General features: G+C 36.7%; 2 protein-coding genes across 11 annotated transcripts in view; one reads left to right on the top strand and one right to left on the bottom strand.

The window, feature by feature from the left end:
* PPWD1 (peptidylprolyl isomerase domain and WD repeat containing 1) overlaps positions 1–8,428 on the bottom strand; it is a 24,397-nt gene extending 15,969 nt beyond the window's left edge. Inside the window, exons 1-5 of one of the 5 annotated variants that reach the window (XM_032145159.2) lie at positions 8,193–8,415; positions 7,860–7,896; positions 3,973–4,075; positions 1,854–1,954; positions 1,587–1,707 (exon numbers count right to left, since the gene is read on the bottom strand). In XM_032145159.2, the coding sequence (XP_032001050.1) occupies positions 1,587–1,707; positions 1,854–1,954; positions 3,973–4,075; positions 7,860–7,896; positions 8,193–8,261 (431 nt within the window). In that variant the 5' untranslated portion in view covers positions 8,262–8,415. Of the gene's footprint in view, positions 1–1,586; positions 1,708–1,853; positions 1,955–3,972; positions 4,076–5,249; positions 7,822–7,859; positions 7,897–8,192 lie in introns of those variants that run through there. The other 4 variants (XM_032145158.2, XM_032145161.2, XM_058433867.1 and 1 more) reach the window with 4 other exon arrangements.
* A 102-nt stretch (positions 8,429–8,530) lies between these two features.
* CENPK (centromere protein K) overlaps positions 8,531–16,760 on the top strand; it is a 94,943-nt gene continuing 86,713 nt past the window's right edge. For 2 of the 6 annotated variants that reach the window (XR_009211754.1, XM_032145174.2), the window contains exons 1-3: positions 8,563–8,601; positions 10,147–10,515; positions 16,434–16,583. Coding sequence is in view for 5 of the 6 variants with exons in the window: in XM_032145174.2 (XP_032001065.1) it covers positions 16,473–16,583 (111 nt within the window). In the remaining variant the exon portion in view is untranslated. Of the gene's footprint in view, positions 8,602–8,875; positions 8,897–10,146; positions 10,516–16,433; positions 16,584–16,760 lie in introns of those variants that run through there. The other 4 variants (XM_032145173.1, XM_032145172.2, XM_032145175.2 and 1 more) reach the window with 4 other exon arrangements.

The raw sequence follows: 16,760 nt of genomic DNA, 5'->3' as shown, positions 1-16,760 counted from the left end.
TTTATTTCTCTTGGGCAGATAAGGAAATCCAATCAGATCTGGACCTTAAGATCTTCTGGGACATTGCTTTTTGGATCTCTGTACAACAGTCCATGTATAACTTACTTTAAAATAGATTAGCATGTAATAGTATATTTTATAAATCCTTTCTTGAAATATTTAAATCAAATATTTTATTATGACAATACTTCAAAGAAAAACACTGTCCTAAAACACTCTCATTACTAACTAAATCTTGGTATTAAAACTCAAAGCTTTAAACATTCTACCTGATGAACAAGGCATAACAGAATTCAGACTGATCTAATCAATTGTACTAAAACACTCAAAAATGAATGTTGTTTCCTTCAAAGTAGTGATTCCGAGAAGTGACACTATTATTCTAACCATGGTGCTGATGCTCAAAACCTTCTGGACCTCTTCTTCAAGAATTTCTATCAAAGTCTGAAATATACTCTTCCAAGTATTCTCAAAGGGCAAACGTTCAGTATCTATGAATGGAAAGCTTTGAGGAAACAAACCTGGGGAGTAGGATAGATGATCAAGATAGGTAACTATATTTGTGCCATTCTAGCCATAAATAATGAGATTGATTTCCTTTAGTGGCTCATAAAGTCATAAACTGATTTTGAAGGAAATTCTAAGATGTGAAATTATTTGAATTGTGGACATAATTCAGCCCACAGTAGGAATTCCATCAGTTGGAATTTCTAGAGACAGGGTCTTCAGGAGGTAATTAAGGTTAACGAGCTCATAAGAGTCAGGGTGGGGCCCTAATCTGATGGGCTTGTGGCCTTATAAGAAGAAAAAAAGATCTCCCTTTCCTTCATCCCTCTCCCTTCCTTCTTCCTCCAACCATGGGAGAACATAGGGAGAAGTAAGAAAGACAGCCCTCATCAGAAATCAAACCCTGATGGAACCTTGATCTTGGACTTGCCAGCCTCCAGAACTGTGAGAAAATAGATTTCTGTATTTAAGTCACCTAGTCTATGGTTTTTTTGTTATGGCATCCAAGCAGACTAAGGCAAGTCCCAAAACTTTCTGACACTGTTAAGACTTTCAAGCTGACATTCATTTAGATGTGTATAAATTCAATGTTATCTTAAAAAAGTCATGCTTAAAACAAAGTATCAGTCTTAATACTGTACAATCTAACCATAGTTTTAGTATCAATATATTCCAAAGTTTAAAGTCACCAATAAATAGCTTTAATTCCAAAAATGTGAATAAATCTTATAGGAACTCAATTCTATATTACTGAAATAAGTAAAGCAAGGAAGTTAACTGTAACTACCAGTAATTAGATATGACAGAGCTCCAGTACTATTACTAAGTAATGTCAATTTGGATATAAGGAATCCTTGTTATGGCTGTTTAGAAATTTCTGTGATTAATAACAAACCACAGCAGATGCTTTCAAACATTATAAGGCTTCACTGTATCTAATTTTCCCAAGCAAAACCCAAAGGCACATTTTATTTAAAGATATGGTAATATACTATTTAGAAATAACCTATTAAATGGTAAAGTCTGATTTACAAATTACTTCAATAAGTTAAAATATATATACTTTTAAAAAGACTCACCCAAGTTTCAGCATGTTGATCATGTCAAAGTTCACTACATCAAACACCTTCATTGCTTTATCATCACCCACAGAACAGAACAATGCTCCCTCAGAGCTAACTGCAATACTTTCAATAACTCCTATTTCAATAAATGAAATTAAAACATTCTAGTAAATACCAGTAAAATAAATGTGCATGATTCAAAGAAAAAAAAATTAAAAAAATTTAAACTTTAATTAGTATAGTTTAGGAAAGAGCTACAAGAAAATGAGGTGCAATTCTTACCCAGGTGACTACGAAAATGTTTAACAAATTCAATTCCCTCTTCTATTTTTTTCCAGAACTTGACATGTCCATCATGACTGGCAGTAATAATAAAATCTGTTCTGCATATATGAAATGTTAAAAGTTAATTTCTAAAACAGATCTATGACTCACTCAGTATTCCCAAAGCAATCATTCACTAAGAATCTGACTTGTGCATAATATATTTTTAAAAAAAAACCTTTCTTTAAGCAGACCACTATATTACAGAACACTGCAAATTTTGAAACTCCTTTCTGGATGTCAAAACAGTTACAGCTGCACTAATTTTAACCTCAAGAGCTAGGATCAGAACTGAACTAGAATTTGACATTAAAATAAAAATCTCACTAGGAATCACTACACTTTGGATTCCTTATTGCTAAAATTACCCTATAGACAGTCTTTTCACAAGAAAATAAACTATTTGTCAGTAGCTGATAAGTAAATCTAAACATACTACTTTCATATACAACGAAATTCAACAAAAGTTTGTTTTATATCCTATACAAGGTATTTTGGTTACTTAAGTACAAAAAGATTTTGTACAGAAGAATCTTTCCTATTAGGTATGTAAAAATAGAAATCATTTATGGAAACCCAGTATATGTCAGGTACTTTGTACATATTACCTTAGTTAATTTTACAGCAACTCTATGTATTTTTATCATCATTTTATAAGTAGGAAATAGTCTTAAAATGTTAAATGTACTTGCCTCAGGTCCATATAGCTAGAGTGGCTTTCAATCTACCACACCACAAAACCTATATTCTCTGTATTACCTTCCACTGTCTTGGGTTAAAAAAACAAAACAAAAATATTTGAGAAGACAGTGACGGCAATGCTAGTATCTATATATATGCTGTTTTACCACACTGAGAACTTGAGACTAGAAAAGGTGCTAATATTTGGTCAGAATTATCCTGTTTTACATGAAATATAAATATTTTATTTAGATTTATATATGAAATTAAATTTGTCTTCATGACATCAAGAACAGACTGATCTAAAAAAGCATGAAGTAATCCACCTACTTCCCAAACTCACTGCTAGTATCATCCAAGCCACCATTTCTCATCCAGATTTCTATACCAGCTTCCTAACTTATCTCCCTGTATCCATTCTTGCCCTGTTTTAATCCATTCATCTCACCACAGCCAGGGTGGTCCTTTAATAAAAATAAATCTGATGATGTTACTCTCCTGCTCACAGGTTCAAAACCCGTACAAGAAATAAAAAGTCTTCAAGGATTTAGCCCTTGCCTTTTAAATAGCAGCCTAACATGCTATCTAACCTCTCTAAACTTCAGTTTCGTCATCTCTAAAATGAAGGGCATGTACTAACTCACAAGATTTTTCTTATGATAAATAAGAAAATTTATGAAAAAGCCTTAACTTGACAGATAAAGAAAGAAAAAGCCTTAGCACAGTACCTGGGACACACTATAAGCCCAACAAACAGTAGAATATTACTACAGTTTGAGTATCCCTTATCCAAAATGCATCGGACCAGAAGTGTTTTGGAGTTTCAATTTTTCAGATTTTAGAATATTTACATTATACTTGCTGGTTGAACATCCCTAATCAGAAAATCTCCAATGCTCCAAAGAGCATTTCCTTTGAGCATCATGTCAGCACTCAAAAACTATTGGATTTTGGAGCATTTTAGATTTGGGGTGCTCAACTTGTACTATTATTATCCTTCTCCACGAACCTACTCATCTGTTTTGAAGGTCCTTTGCTATTCCTAGGGTATGTTAGCCCACATTTTCTCCACTAATGCCAAAGAGGCCAGGTACCAATTACTCGTAACTTAACTAATGTACCCTCTTCTTCAGGGAAGCTCAGACACTACCTGGTTCATTCCCATCTTGGCATTTATCTCCAAAGACATACATATAAACTCAGGGGTTCTATCTTAGAGAATGCATTATTTGTACGATATAGGAAAGAACATGTAGGCCTTTATTTTAGAACTTAAGAAATTAAACAAAAATCTATAACATCTTAAAATACCTCTATAACTCTACCTCAAAATTGAAGCTTTTTTTTTTTTAAATAAACTTCTCAGAACAAAGTAAAAAAGATGTGATAGACTTACTTGGTGCATACCACATGGGTGATAACATCTCTATGCATGTAACTGCGCTCATACATGGATGCACTGGGGAGATTATCAAGATAGACTCTTTCAAACTCTAAGACTGAAGAAAAAAAGTAAAGTATAAAATCTATTTTTAATAAATAAACAAATACTATTTTGTATTTTCTTTAGCCTACACTCTACTTGGTATTTTCTCCTGGATTTTAGTTTTTCTCAATTCACAATTAAAAAATCCAGTATATTATCTGAGTTTTTTAACGTCTATTATTTCAGAGCACTGAATAGCATCATTATTTAGTCAGTTACAAGAGGTTCCCAGGTACTATATACATGCTAACTGTCCCCAGGACTTAAGAAATGAGTGGTTCTGGCTTAATGTGAATGTTCTATTAAAAAAAAAAAAAAAAAAAGAAAGAAAAATAGAAAGAAAGAAAAAGAAGAAAAAACTTAAAAAGTTTCATGAAAATATCACAACCATCTTCCTAACATTGTAGACATAATTTAGTGCTAACTTTAAAGAGTCCAGTGGCCATCTGTAAGATGTCTCAGTTAATATTTAAAGCACTGATTCTCTTTCAAGTTGATACTGTGTTTGAAACATTTAAACATGAAAAAATTCTTAGATTTTTATGCCTGAGAACATCCTAGGGAGTATCCAGTTGAATGTATCTCAAATTTTTTCCAACGGCAAAATCTGGAAAAAACCCACCTGAAAGAGTAGTAATCTGAGGAATGTCAGGAAATACTGATTTATTATATGAGGTATGAACAATTTTACTAGCAAAGAAAAAAAGAAAGGGATGGAGGGAATGAGGGAGGGAAGGAAGGAAGGAAAGAAGTAGGGAGGGAAAGAAAGAGGAAGGGAGGGAGGGAGAGAGGAAGGGAAAGAAGGAGGGAAGGAGGGGAGGGGAGAATTATATGTATCCCAAATAAAATAACCGAACGATGGCCAAACGTGCCTAAAAAAAGCTGATAAATTAAACATGATGAGCTGTTTCAGGTTTGGGCTGATAAACCACTTTTCCCTTCATTTTTAGGAACAGGACCCCCATTTATATATGGGCATATTGATGTCCAGCTATAACATGACCTTTCTCACTTTCCCCTGGAGTGAGGTTTAACCATATGCTAATGAGTAAAAGTGGAAATGTTTTGTCACAGGAAGTCTTGAAAAAGTGTGCCCTTCCTCCTTTCCTCAATCCTATAGCTTGGAACTGGGATATGACTGCTGTAATCTTAATAATCATTCAGAGAAATGAAGATGAGGGCTGTACCTTAGTTATGTTAGGGCAGAAAGCTGGAGAGAGCCTAGGAACTTCTGGAGCTGTCCACACCAATCCTGGACTGCCTGTCTTGGTACTTCTACACATTAAAGTACAGCTCTCTCTCTTCAACATCATTGCTATTTTGGGTTTTTCTGTAATATGTAGATAAACTTAATCCTATTTGATTCAGATTCCTTTTTCTGCGTGATAGTTCACTTGTGGACAAATACTTATTAAGAACAAAATACGTTCTAGGTCACAATGGCATAAAGAAGAGTAAAACGCAGTTCCTGTCCTGAAGAGATAAAGTTTAGTGCTAAATAATCACGTCTTTCTGAAAATATATACAATAGTCCAGTGTCCAAAGAACATGTTAAAGGGGGTGACTCCATTTCTAGAAAGCTGAAATTGTTAAATACTTGTTCATTTAGACAAAATTTTAAATATTTTTGTAACATTCCATGTATGTTTTTTAGTTTCAATTTTTTTCTTCAAACTGAATACACTATTGGCTGTCTTTTTTTTTTTTTTTTCTTTTTTTTTGAGACGGAGTCTCGCTCTGTTGCCCATGCTGAAGTACAGTGGCACAATCTCGGCTCACTGCAACCCCTGCCTCCCGGGTTCAAGCGATTCTCCTGCCTCAGCCTCCTGAATAGCTGGGATTATAGGCGTACACCGCCACGCCCGGCTAATTTTTTTGTATTTTTAGTAGAGACTGGTGGGGTTTCACCATGTTGGTCAGGCTGGTCTAGAACTCCTAACCTGATGATCTGCCCGCCTCAGCCTCCCAAAGTGCCAGGATTGCAGGTGTCAGCCACCACACCTGGCCAACTATTGGCTGTCTTAAAACAATAAACAAGTGATTAAGAGTAAAGATTTTCACACCTACTAATTTATATCTGTCTCCATTATATTAAGTTTATAAGACACTTGTCTGGTAACACTAATATCAGCATTTCTATATTTCTGGATTTTTACATTTCTCCTTACGCGTTTTATTAAAAAAGAACTTGCAAAAATATTCATATGCAACAAAATAGCTAAAGACCAGCATAAAAGCTTTAATATTCATTCATTAAATACTCAGGCAAAGCACTGTACACCAAGCAATGAAACAAAAAAGGCGTGATCCTGGTTCTTACTTGTTTACAGTCTTAGCAGTGGAGAGAAACAGTCATCAATCACATGAATAAATATACAATTAGAAACTGCGGCAAGTGCCATAAATAAAATGGTTACTATGGAAACATTTAATAAGAGGACCAGGAAGTAAAAATGATAATGCACTGTAAGGGTGCCAATATACAACGTTCAAAAAAACAGCTTCTTCAAAATTTGGATACGTAAAATTTGAAGGCTACCTGTAAATTCAGTATTGATAGATAACTACCTCAGAGTTACGATCAAAGTGCTTCAGAAATCCAGTCCAGACTGGAGAACTCACAGGCTTCCCAGAGAAGATGATAGCTAAGTGCTAAAGATTGACCAAAAGTCAGTTCAGTGGAAGGAAGGGTTGAGGGAAATTACTCCCGGTAGAAACACCATATCTGGGTAGGAATCCAGAGGAAAAAAGAGTACATGACCCATTCTCGAGTGATTTTAGAATGGGTGGAGTACAAAGTAAGGGGCTGGGAGAGGAAGATAATGGAAGATGCACTAAGAAGGAGTACAAAGTCAGGGGCTGGGAGAGGAAGATAATGGAAGATGCACTAAGAAGGAGTACAAAGTCAGGGGCTGGGAGAGGAAGATAATGGAAGATGCACTAAGAAGGTAAGGAGAGATCACATCATAAAGGGCTTTATATGCCATGTGAGGGAGTTTGGGCTTTAATGAAAATAATGAGCCGGGCGCCGTGGCTCATGCCTGTAATCCCAGCACTTTGAGAGGCCGAGGCAGGCAGATCACGAGGTCAAGAAATCAAGACCATCCCGGCCAACATGGTGAAACCCTGTCTCTACTAAAAATACAAAAATTAGCTGGGCGTGAGGGCTTGCGCCTGTAGCCCCAGCTACTCGGCAGGCTGAGGCAGGAGAATCGCTTGAACCCCGGAGGCGGAGGTTGCGGTGAGCCGAGATAGCGCCACTGCATGCACTCAAGCCTGGGCGACAGAGCGAGACTCTGTCTCAAAAAAAAAAAAAAGAGAGAGAAAATAATGACAAATATTGAAGAGTTTTTAAAGGGAAAGTGCTAAAGTACGATTTGAGCTTAGACCACATTTAAAATGTCTTAAATACTTAAGGAAAACATTTCACAGAAAAACAAGATAAGAAAACAACAAAGACGAGAAAACTTAATCTACCCCTTTTCCCACCCCATTTATTTGATGATAATTTGTGATTATTCCTCGTTAGTGACAAAATGCCTCAGCCCATCGTATGAAGAGTATGATTTCAAAATCACAGACTTCGGGTTTTGGATGAAAACAAATCTGTGATCTAGGAAGCTTACGTCACTTTCCCTAGATGCGCAAATTTATTAGTGGAAGTATCAGAGTTGAAATTATCTTTACCTACCATGATTGGAAATAAGCACCGCCTTCCTCTCGCGCCCCAACACATTAATGCATTAACACCACTCCTGAACTAAAGCTTTAAAGAGAACTGGTACCCTTTTGCATACCTAAATAAGAGTTCGAAATTCCAACTTCATGTGGCTGCTGTGGGGAATAAATGAGAGGAGCCAAACACATAAGAATAGGAAAATGTTAGTTTTAGCATTTATCATAACAAATCAATGATCAAAAGTGTTAGATATTATCAAAAAGACGTTGTACTACGCTTAAATCACTATTTCGTTAAGACATGCAAGTATGGAGTGGCCAGAAGTGAGAGGTCGGCCCTCTCTTCTGAGGGCACAAAACTCCACACACCATCCCTCTTCGGAACTGGCTTGAACCCTCCTACTCAGCGAACGCAGCACTCCAATTCGTCCCGGTACTATGTCTGCAGCTACCTTTCCTCTTCTTGGCCAGTGTTGCCTCCACAGGTAAAGGTCCAACCCAGCGCTCTTCGTTCTCCTCATCGTTCTCCTGGGACACCGCCACTGCTACTGCCAGCTCTCTTTCGCTGGGTTCTGCTTTTTCCGGTTCCTCCGGGTCCCGGCGCCTTCTACGTCTCTGCTGAAAATCGCTACCACTTTCCGCCGCCATGTTGTTCGCGTCGTCAGAAAAGACGCGACACACAACTCAGCTACCAATCCCAAAGCAGCGGCGCAGTCTTCTGTCAGCGTCCGAGCGAGTTTCGGGATTGGCTGGGGTGGGAATGAGCACATCCAATGGGCATGCAGCGCGCGCAGAAGTCGGGGGTTGGCAAGCGCTGCCTACGCAGAGCGGAGGCGACCTGGAGTTTGTGGCGCTGTGATGGTAAGACCTGGGCCGGGGAAGTCGACGTAACGGTTGAAGCTTGTGGTGCTCCAGTCCCGAAGGTGGAACCCTTATCGCCGGGGAACCGGATACCTGACTTCCCAGTCGGGCTTTGAGTCCCGTTCTTCTCGGCTTCCCGCGCGCCAACGCCAGCTCCATAACCTCGCCAATATTTAGAGAAAGATGGAGGGGCGGGGACAGAAGGAACTGGTTAACTCGCGGGTTTCCTTTCAAATGCACTAAACATGTTTTCTCTCCTGACCTTTATTCTCTCACACACACTCTGAAGAAGGTGGTGAGTGCTTGTTACTGTTTCTGGGGGTGGGGTGGAGAAGCTGCTACTTCAAGTAACCAAAAGACCTAGGGCAGAACGGGTCACCCTTCTGTCTTCTCTCTGGTATAGGATTTCATCTCCTAGCAGTCATCTGAACTCTTTCTCCTCTTTCTCATCTGTCTTCTTCATTTTTAAAAAATTAGGTAAAAAGCACATAACATAAAATGAATTATCTTAATCTCTTTTTTAAAAAAATCAAATACAGCTTGTCAAAATGACGTCCGTTTACTTTTTTCTCTGCAATTACTTTTGCACCAACCTAATAAAATCCTCGTGGTAAATCTCTTCTCTACTTTTGCCTTGAGATAGGCACCATGTACAGGGAAGGAACTGCCCTCCATAGTAGGCACTTTATTTTATTTCAAAGGTTCTCATTATTTGACCATTCGACCTAGCAAGTCTCATTTCTTCTCTGCCCACTGCTCTCATCAGACTACTTTCTTTTGTGTCTCACAAATTTCCCTTGTTCGTTCTTGCCTCCTACTCTTATGTTTTTATGCTTGAAAGCATCTCCACAGCGATTTAGCCTTCATGTTTACAGCTTCTCATCTTTCAGAGACCGTGGCAATAATGAGGATGAAGATGATAATGATGATAATAATGTAGCTGGTTAACATTTATTAAGCATTATTATGAACTAAGTCCTTCCGGGTTGGTTTTACTAACCTTCACTATCCTGAATTCCGATAGTACTTGTAGGCAGTGTTGTATACTTTACCATTTCATAGCACTTCCGACTACCTGAAATCATATCATGTATTTAGTTATCCATTCATTTATATTGTCTACATTAGAATGGAAGCTCTACAAGTACAAAGACTTTTTCACTTACACAGCTAAAGCCAGTGTCTGACCAATGGCACACGTTAACATATTTGTTGAATAAATGAATGTATTTTAGAATTATGTGGGTATTTTTTGCTTATTTCATGTATATTAATCTTTTCCCAATTAATAGTGCGAGTTTCTTTAAGTATAGTATTATCCCTAAATAAAGAGATACTATTTTTCTTCAATAAATGATTAAGTGTTATAGTCCTAACTGGGGACCTCAAAAAGTTGACTTGTTCCCTTTCCAGGAAGATAGGTTTAAGGATACAAAATGTGGGAAAGGGAAAAGTTAAACTCTTAAGAGTGTGTGTGTGTGTGTGTGTGTGTGTGTGTGTATGTCTGTGTGTTTTAATTAAACAACTGAAATTCATTTCTCACAGGTCTAGAGGCTGGAGATTCAAGATCTGGGTGCCATCATTTTCTGGTTCTGTTGATGACCCTCTTCCAGGTTACATACAGCTCACATCTTGCATCCTCAAGTGGTAGAGAGCAAACTTTTAAATGTTTCTATATATTTTTCTTCTACTGCCACATTAAATCGTCAAGCCAGATAATTTGTTGAATATTTATCCCTCACCCTCTGCCCCCACCACGTGTGCAGAGTTTTGCATTACTTTTGCATTTTGATAATGTATTTTAGTGGTCAGTAAAGAAATATTTATGTTTGATTTTTTTGCTTAAAAATATTCTAAAATTCATGGACTGACTTTGGCTTTGTGAACTTAAACTATATCTTACGGGTATAGCAGGTGAGATGTTCAGCCTTCTACTAGTTGACATTCAAATTGTTAATAGCTAACACTGATAAAGCTCTTTATATGCTAGCTACAGTGCTTATATTATATATATTTGTATATATACTCATTTAATTGTCATAACCCTAGGGAGTATTTAATATTATCTTCATTTTATAGGAAAGGAAACTGAAGCATAGAAAGTTTAAGTGACTTGCCCTAGTCTCATAGCTTTTAAGTATCAGAACAGATTTAAACCTGTATTGTCTGGTTGCAGAGTTCATACCTTTAAAGTTTTTTTTTCTCTAAGTAATGTGCCAGTAAACATAATTGTATAGACTTATGCAGACATATCTATCTTTAGGATTATTCCTAAGAATAGAACTTCTGGGTCACAAGAAATGCGTGTAAAATTTTGATGGATGTTATACAAAGTGGTTGTTCCACCAACAGTGCAAGCCTCTTATTTCACATGCTTGCCAGTATTATCTCTTACCGATTTTACATTATTGCCATTCTCAATGAAAATTAATGCTTGTTTAATTTGCATTTTCATAAATTATATATGAGCTTATGAATGTACTTTTTCTATATTTAAAAGGTATTTGTTTTTTCTTTGAATTCCTCATTTGTGTTCTTTGCCCGTTTCTATTGAATTGTTTTTGTTGTTTATCTTTTTATTGTAAAAATGCAGACACAAAATCAACGTAAAGTTTACTAATTATTATGAGGTGAACACCCTTACCATCATGGTAGTCAAGAAATAAAACTTTGATAATTACCTCAGAAATCTCTCCATTTAGCCCATCCCAGCCACAACCCTTTTCCCCCTTCCCCTCTTCCTCCAAAGTAATTGATAACCTGACTTTTTTGGTAATCTTTTTTTAAATTTTTTTTAATGGTGAGTTGTTTGGTTTCTTTTTATGAATTTGTAGGCACTTGTTATATATTAAGGAAATTAGGTCTTCGGTTGCCATATATATTACAAGTATTTCTCCTAGGTTTGGGGGTTTTAAATTTTAACTTTGTTGATGAGATGTTTCTCCATGCAGAATTTAAAAAAAAACTGATGTAAAGATTTTACTTAGGTTTGCTTAGAAAGGTGTTTCCTAATCTAAGATTTTAAAAGTTTCTGTGTTTTCATCCTATTTTTTATGATTTCTATTTTGGGTTTTTTGAGGGAGTGAGGAGTGACGTAAAGATTCAGGTATGAATTTAGACTTATTTTTTTCTCCGCACATACTATTCAGTTTGTTAAAAAAAATGAGGAAGATTTATATGGACCAAAATATACATTTAAAAAACAGTATTATATATAAAATATCTATTTGGATTATTTTTTCTCCTTGATTTGCATTGTCATCTCTGTCATGTGTCATGTGTCCATATGTATGTGAATATAGAAAGTCAAGAAAGGCTTTGTATTGTGTTCCATTGCTTAATTTGCCTATTTATATGCCAATTCTACATTGCCATAATAGTGTAGGGTATGTCCTCCCATGTTATTTTTCATGAGGAGCTTAGGCTAGTTTTGGCCTTTTGTACTTCCATGTAAATTTTAGAATTTGCTTGTCAAGTCCCATAAAGAGAAACAAAAACTTTCAGGATTTTGGTTAAGATTCAGTAGCTCAACTTGGGGGAGAATTAACGTCTTTACAATGTGGGTCTTTCAGTCCGTGAATATGACATATCTTTCCATTTATTTTGGTCTGCCTTAGAACTTCCCTGTTAATAAGTTATTGATTAAGCAGTATAAAATGCAGAAGTTCCATGTGAATAAAGATATTGGGAGGGGTATTCTGATTTGCGTTTGATGTGGGGTAGACATCCTCATCATTCTTTATTGCGCTGTCTACCTCCTTAAAATTGCCCAGTTTTGAATCTTATGCCACCAGACTCTAATCCCCTTCCATTCTTTGCAGGAATCATCTAGCAAGATTGTTTTACCCTCATTCCTTGAAGATTTTTAGCTCCTGGCTCACTGTTGCCCTTTGCAGTACTACTATAATTCTTAGTGATTTTAATATCCGTATAGATGATCCAATAACTTGGCCTCTCTTTTTCTTGACCTTCTTTCCCCTAGTGATTATGTTCTCTCTCTTGTCTTAGCTGCTTATTCCTACGGCCATTCTTTCACTTTGTCCCTGTCTGTACCTGTGGTGCTACACCATAGAAGAAAACATACAACCATGCTCTGGTTTTACTTTAAACTCATGATACTAATCTCAGGTGAGCCTATAATGCTACTACTGAATAATCCTGTAACTTTATCCTCTCCCATTTTTTTATATATCTATCTTATACATCTCTTTTCCTGTGCTCTTAAACTTGCAGTACTTTCTTCCCATCCTTTCATAGCTGATGACCATAGTTACCATTTTACTGAGAAAAGAGAAACAATCCACATAGAATTTCTACAAGTTCCTAGCAACACGTCTACTTACCTACCTGCATCTACACTCTTGATATTCTGATGACCCTCCCATTAAAATGGATGAACTGCATGTCCATTTATCTTAAGCCAACCCCTCTACTTATGTACTAGATCCCATTCTTTCTTCTCCCCTTTCTTGTATTAGCAACATTTCCTTCTTTTACTGTACCGTATAAAGATGCTATATTTTCTCCCATCTTTGAAAAAGAAAAAGTCTCTTAACCCTATATCTCCCTACAGCTACTAACCATGTTTCTGTCTTGTGTTTTAAAGAAAAAAAAAAAAGTGTGTGTGTTTTCTTTTTGTTTGTTTGTTTTGTTTGTTTTTGGTATGGTCTTACGGTCTTGCTTTGTCACCCAGGGTGGAGTGCAGTGGTGTGATCGTGGCTCACTGCAGCCTCAGTCTCCTGGGTTCACTGGGCTCAGGTGATCCTCCCACCTCAGCTCCTGAATAGCTGGAAATATAGGCATGTGCTGCCATACCTGGCTAGAGAAAAAGTTCTTGAAAACGTTTCATATACTTAATATTTTTAATTCCTTGCCTTCCATTCTTTGTTGAATCCACTCCAATCAGACTTTTATTCTTGCCATTCTTCTAAAACTACTCCTGTAAAGGTTATCTGTGGCCTTCATTTTTGTATGTTTACTCCAATAGAATTGTTTTGATAAATTACCCCAGAATGTAGAGATGTAAAACAACTATTTATTACGCTCATGGGTTTTGTGCATTAGAAATTCAGACAAGACACAGCAGGAGCAGCTTCTCTGCTCCACAGTATCTGGAGCCTTGGCTAGAAGGTCAAAGCCTAGGGGCTTAATTGTCAGAAATGATCATGTGTATGTCTGGCAGTTGATACTAGCATTTGTCTGGGAACCTCAGTTCCTTTCCACATGGACTATATGTGAGCTCTTCCTTTTGTGCTACTTTGGGCTTTCTCATAACATGGTGCCTGGGTTGCAAGGGTGAGTGTTCCAAGAAAGAGAAAGCCAGAAGTTAGCTATATTGCCTTTTATGACTTAGTCTTGAAAGTCATGTGGTGTCATTTTCATTGTATTCTCTTTATAAAGACAGCCACAAAGTCACACTCAGTTTCAGGGGGAGAGGAAAAAGACTCTTGTCTCTTGATGGGGAATGCAACCTGAAATATTGCTGTGACTATTTTTAGAAAAAACAGTTTGCTCCTCTATATTACTAAATAAATTGTAAATTCTCTGTAATTTACTTGACCTGTCTCCAGTGTTTAACAGTTATCATTTCTTCCTTGAATACATTCTTGGATTTCAGGGTATCATGCTCTTGATTTTCCTCTTAACTTACTGAGTGCTCCTTCTCAGACTATTCAGTTGGTTGTTACCTCAATAACTCCTGGCCTGAAAATCTTCTCATTTCTAGCTGCACACTCTTCCTTTTCTCATTTCACCCATCCTCACAACTGTAAGTACAGTCATGTGTCACTTAACAACGGGGATATGTGTTGAGAAATGCAGTTAGATGATTTCATCATGTGAGCACAAACCTAGATGGTATAACCTACTACATACCTAGGCTGAATACTGTAGGTAATTGTAACAGAATGGTATTTCTGTATTTAAACATTCCTAAACATAGAAACGGTACAGTAAAAAAAATGGTATGAAAGATAAAAAGTGGAACACCTGTCTAGGGCTTTTACCATGAATGTAGCTTATAGGACTAGAAGTTGCTCTAGATGAGTCAGTGAGTTGTGAGAAGATGTGAAGGCCTAGGACATTACTGTACCCTACTGTAGACTTTGTAAATACTGTACACTTAGGCTATACTAAATTTATTTTTTTAATTATTCAATAATAAATTAACCTTAGCTTGCTGTAAGTTTTTTGCTTTATCTTTTTAATTTTTTAACATTTCTTTCGTAAAAACAGTTTAAAACATAAACATGTTGTATAACTGTGCAACAATATTTTCTTTCTTTTTTTTTTTTTCTAATTTAGAGACAGAGTTTGTCTCTGTCACCCAGGCTGAAATGCAGTGGTGTGATCATAGCTTACTATAACCTTGAATTCCTGGACTCAAGCGATCTTCCTGCCCCTGCCTCCTGAGCAGCTAGGGCTACAGGACTGGGCCACTTCACCCAGCTAATTTTAAAATTTTTTTTTGTAGAGATAGGGGTCGCACTTTGTTTCCAGGCTGTTCTGGAACTCCTGAACTCAAGTGATCCTACGACCTGGGCCTCTCAAAGTGTTGTGATTACAGGTGTGAGTCACTGCACCTGGCATATTTTCTTTGTCTTTTTTTCTAGCCAATTTATTTATTTTTATTTTTTACTTTTTAAATTTCTTTGTTAAGAACGAAGATACAAACACATTAGCCTAGGCGTAAGGCAAGGTCAGGATCATCAAGACATCAGTAGGCAATAGGAATTTTTCAGCTCCATTGCAACCACTGTTATATGTGTGGTCTGTGATTGACCAAAATGTCATTATGTAGTGTGTAACTCTTATCTGTGTGATGATGGCTGTCAAATTCATATTGCTAGCTCAAAACTTTGCTTTCAACTGCAGACATGTATGTCTAATTGCTTAATCAGCAGCTCCAATAATTGACACCTCAAAGGTAGCATATCCTAAACTGAGTTTTTAATCAGCACTTCTCCCATGTTTGCCAAATCTGTTTCTTTTACCATCTTTCTCACCTCAGTAACTGGTAACGTAATAATTCACTTCTCTCTGACAGTCCATATACATGCTGTTAAGAAATTCTGTTGGCTCCATCTTGAAAATATATCCAGAATGGGACATTCTGTGCTGCTTCTATCAATATTATCCTGGTGTACATCTTGCTTGGGTCATTGCAGTAGCTTTCTAACTGGTTTTCCTGCTTCTATCCTTACTGCCTGTAGTTAACCAGAGTTGTATTGTTAAAATGTAATTCAAATGATTCATTCCTCTGTTTAAAACTAACTGCTTATCATCTCAAAGTCCTTAAAATAGCCTACCAAACCCACGTGATCTCATCCCTGTTGTCTCTCTGACCTCATATTTTACTGTCTTACTTAATCTGCTGTAATCACACCAGCTCCTTCACTACTGTGGAAACATGGCAGTCATATTCCTGCATCAAGGCCTTTGCACTTGCAGTTCCCTCTGCCTGGACCCTCTGCCCCTGTTCATCCTTGTACCTCATTTCTTTGTCTTCTTCATGTCTTCTTACTCAGTTGTCAATTTCTCAGTAACCTTATATGACCACCTTTTTTAAAATTATATTGTCCTTGCCCTAGCATTCCCTATGTTTCTTCCTTGTCTTTTCTCCATGGCACTTATAAATCATTTGATATACTACAGTATATATATGCTTTATTTTTTATTTTATTGTCTGTTTTCCTTACTTAGAATAAGGTTCATGGTAGGAGGGATTTTTGTCTGTTTTGTTCATTGCTATATTCTTACCCCCTAGATGAGTATCTGGCAGGTAATAAGTGTTCAACCAGTACTGCTGAATGAATAAATATTTTTTGCCTTAGTTTTTCTTATAAGGCTAAAAATTCACAAAGCATACATCAATGAATCAGCAAGATCTAGATCTGGATAGTACTACAGATGTGGGAGATGTTACAAATACTGAAGAAGAACTTATTAGAGAATGTGAAGAAATGTGGAAAGATATGGAAGAAGTAAGTATCAGAAGATAAAAGTGATAGTTAATATAAGATTAAATCAACTTCAATAATAAATAGACTCAGGAAAGAAATGATTGTGCTAGTTTCCAAAAGCCATTATGTATGATAAATATTTATATAGCTTTTAGACCTGTAAGCATTCATTCAAGAAACTTTACACTAGATGAGCTA

Source organism: Hylobates moloch, unplaced genomic scaffold (genome assembly GCF_009828535.3).
Source record: "Hylobates moloch isolate HMO894 unplaced genomic scaffold, HMol_V3 SCAFFOLD_23, whole genome shotgun sequence".
Lineage (NCBI taxonomy): Eukaryota > Metazoa > Chordata > Mammalia > Primates > Hylobatidae > Hylobates > Hylobates moloch.
Note: the sequence above shows the minus strand (reverse complement) of the source record. Positions and strands in the feature narration are given on the sequence as shown.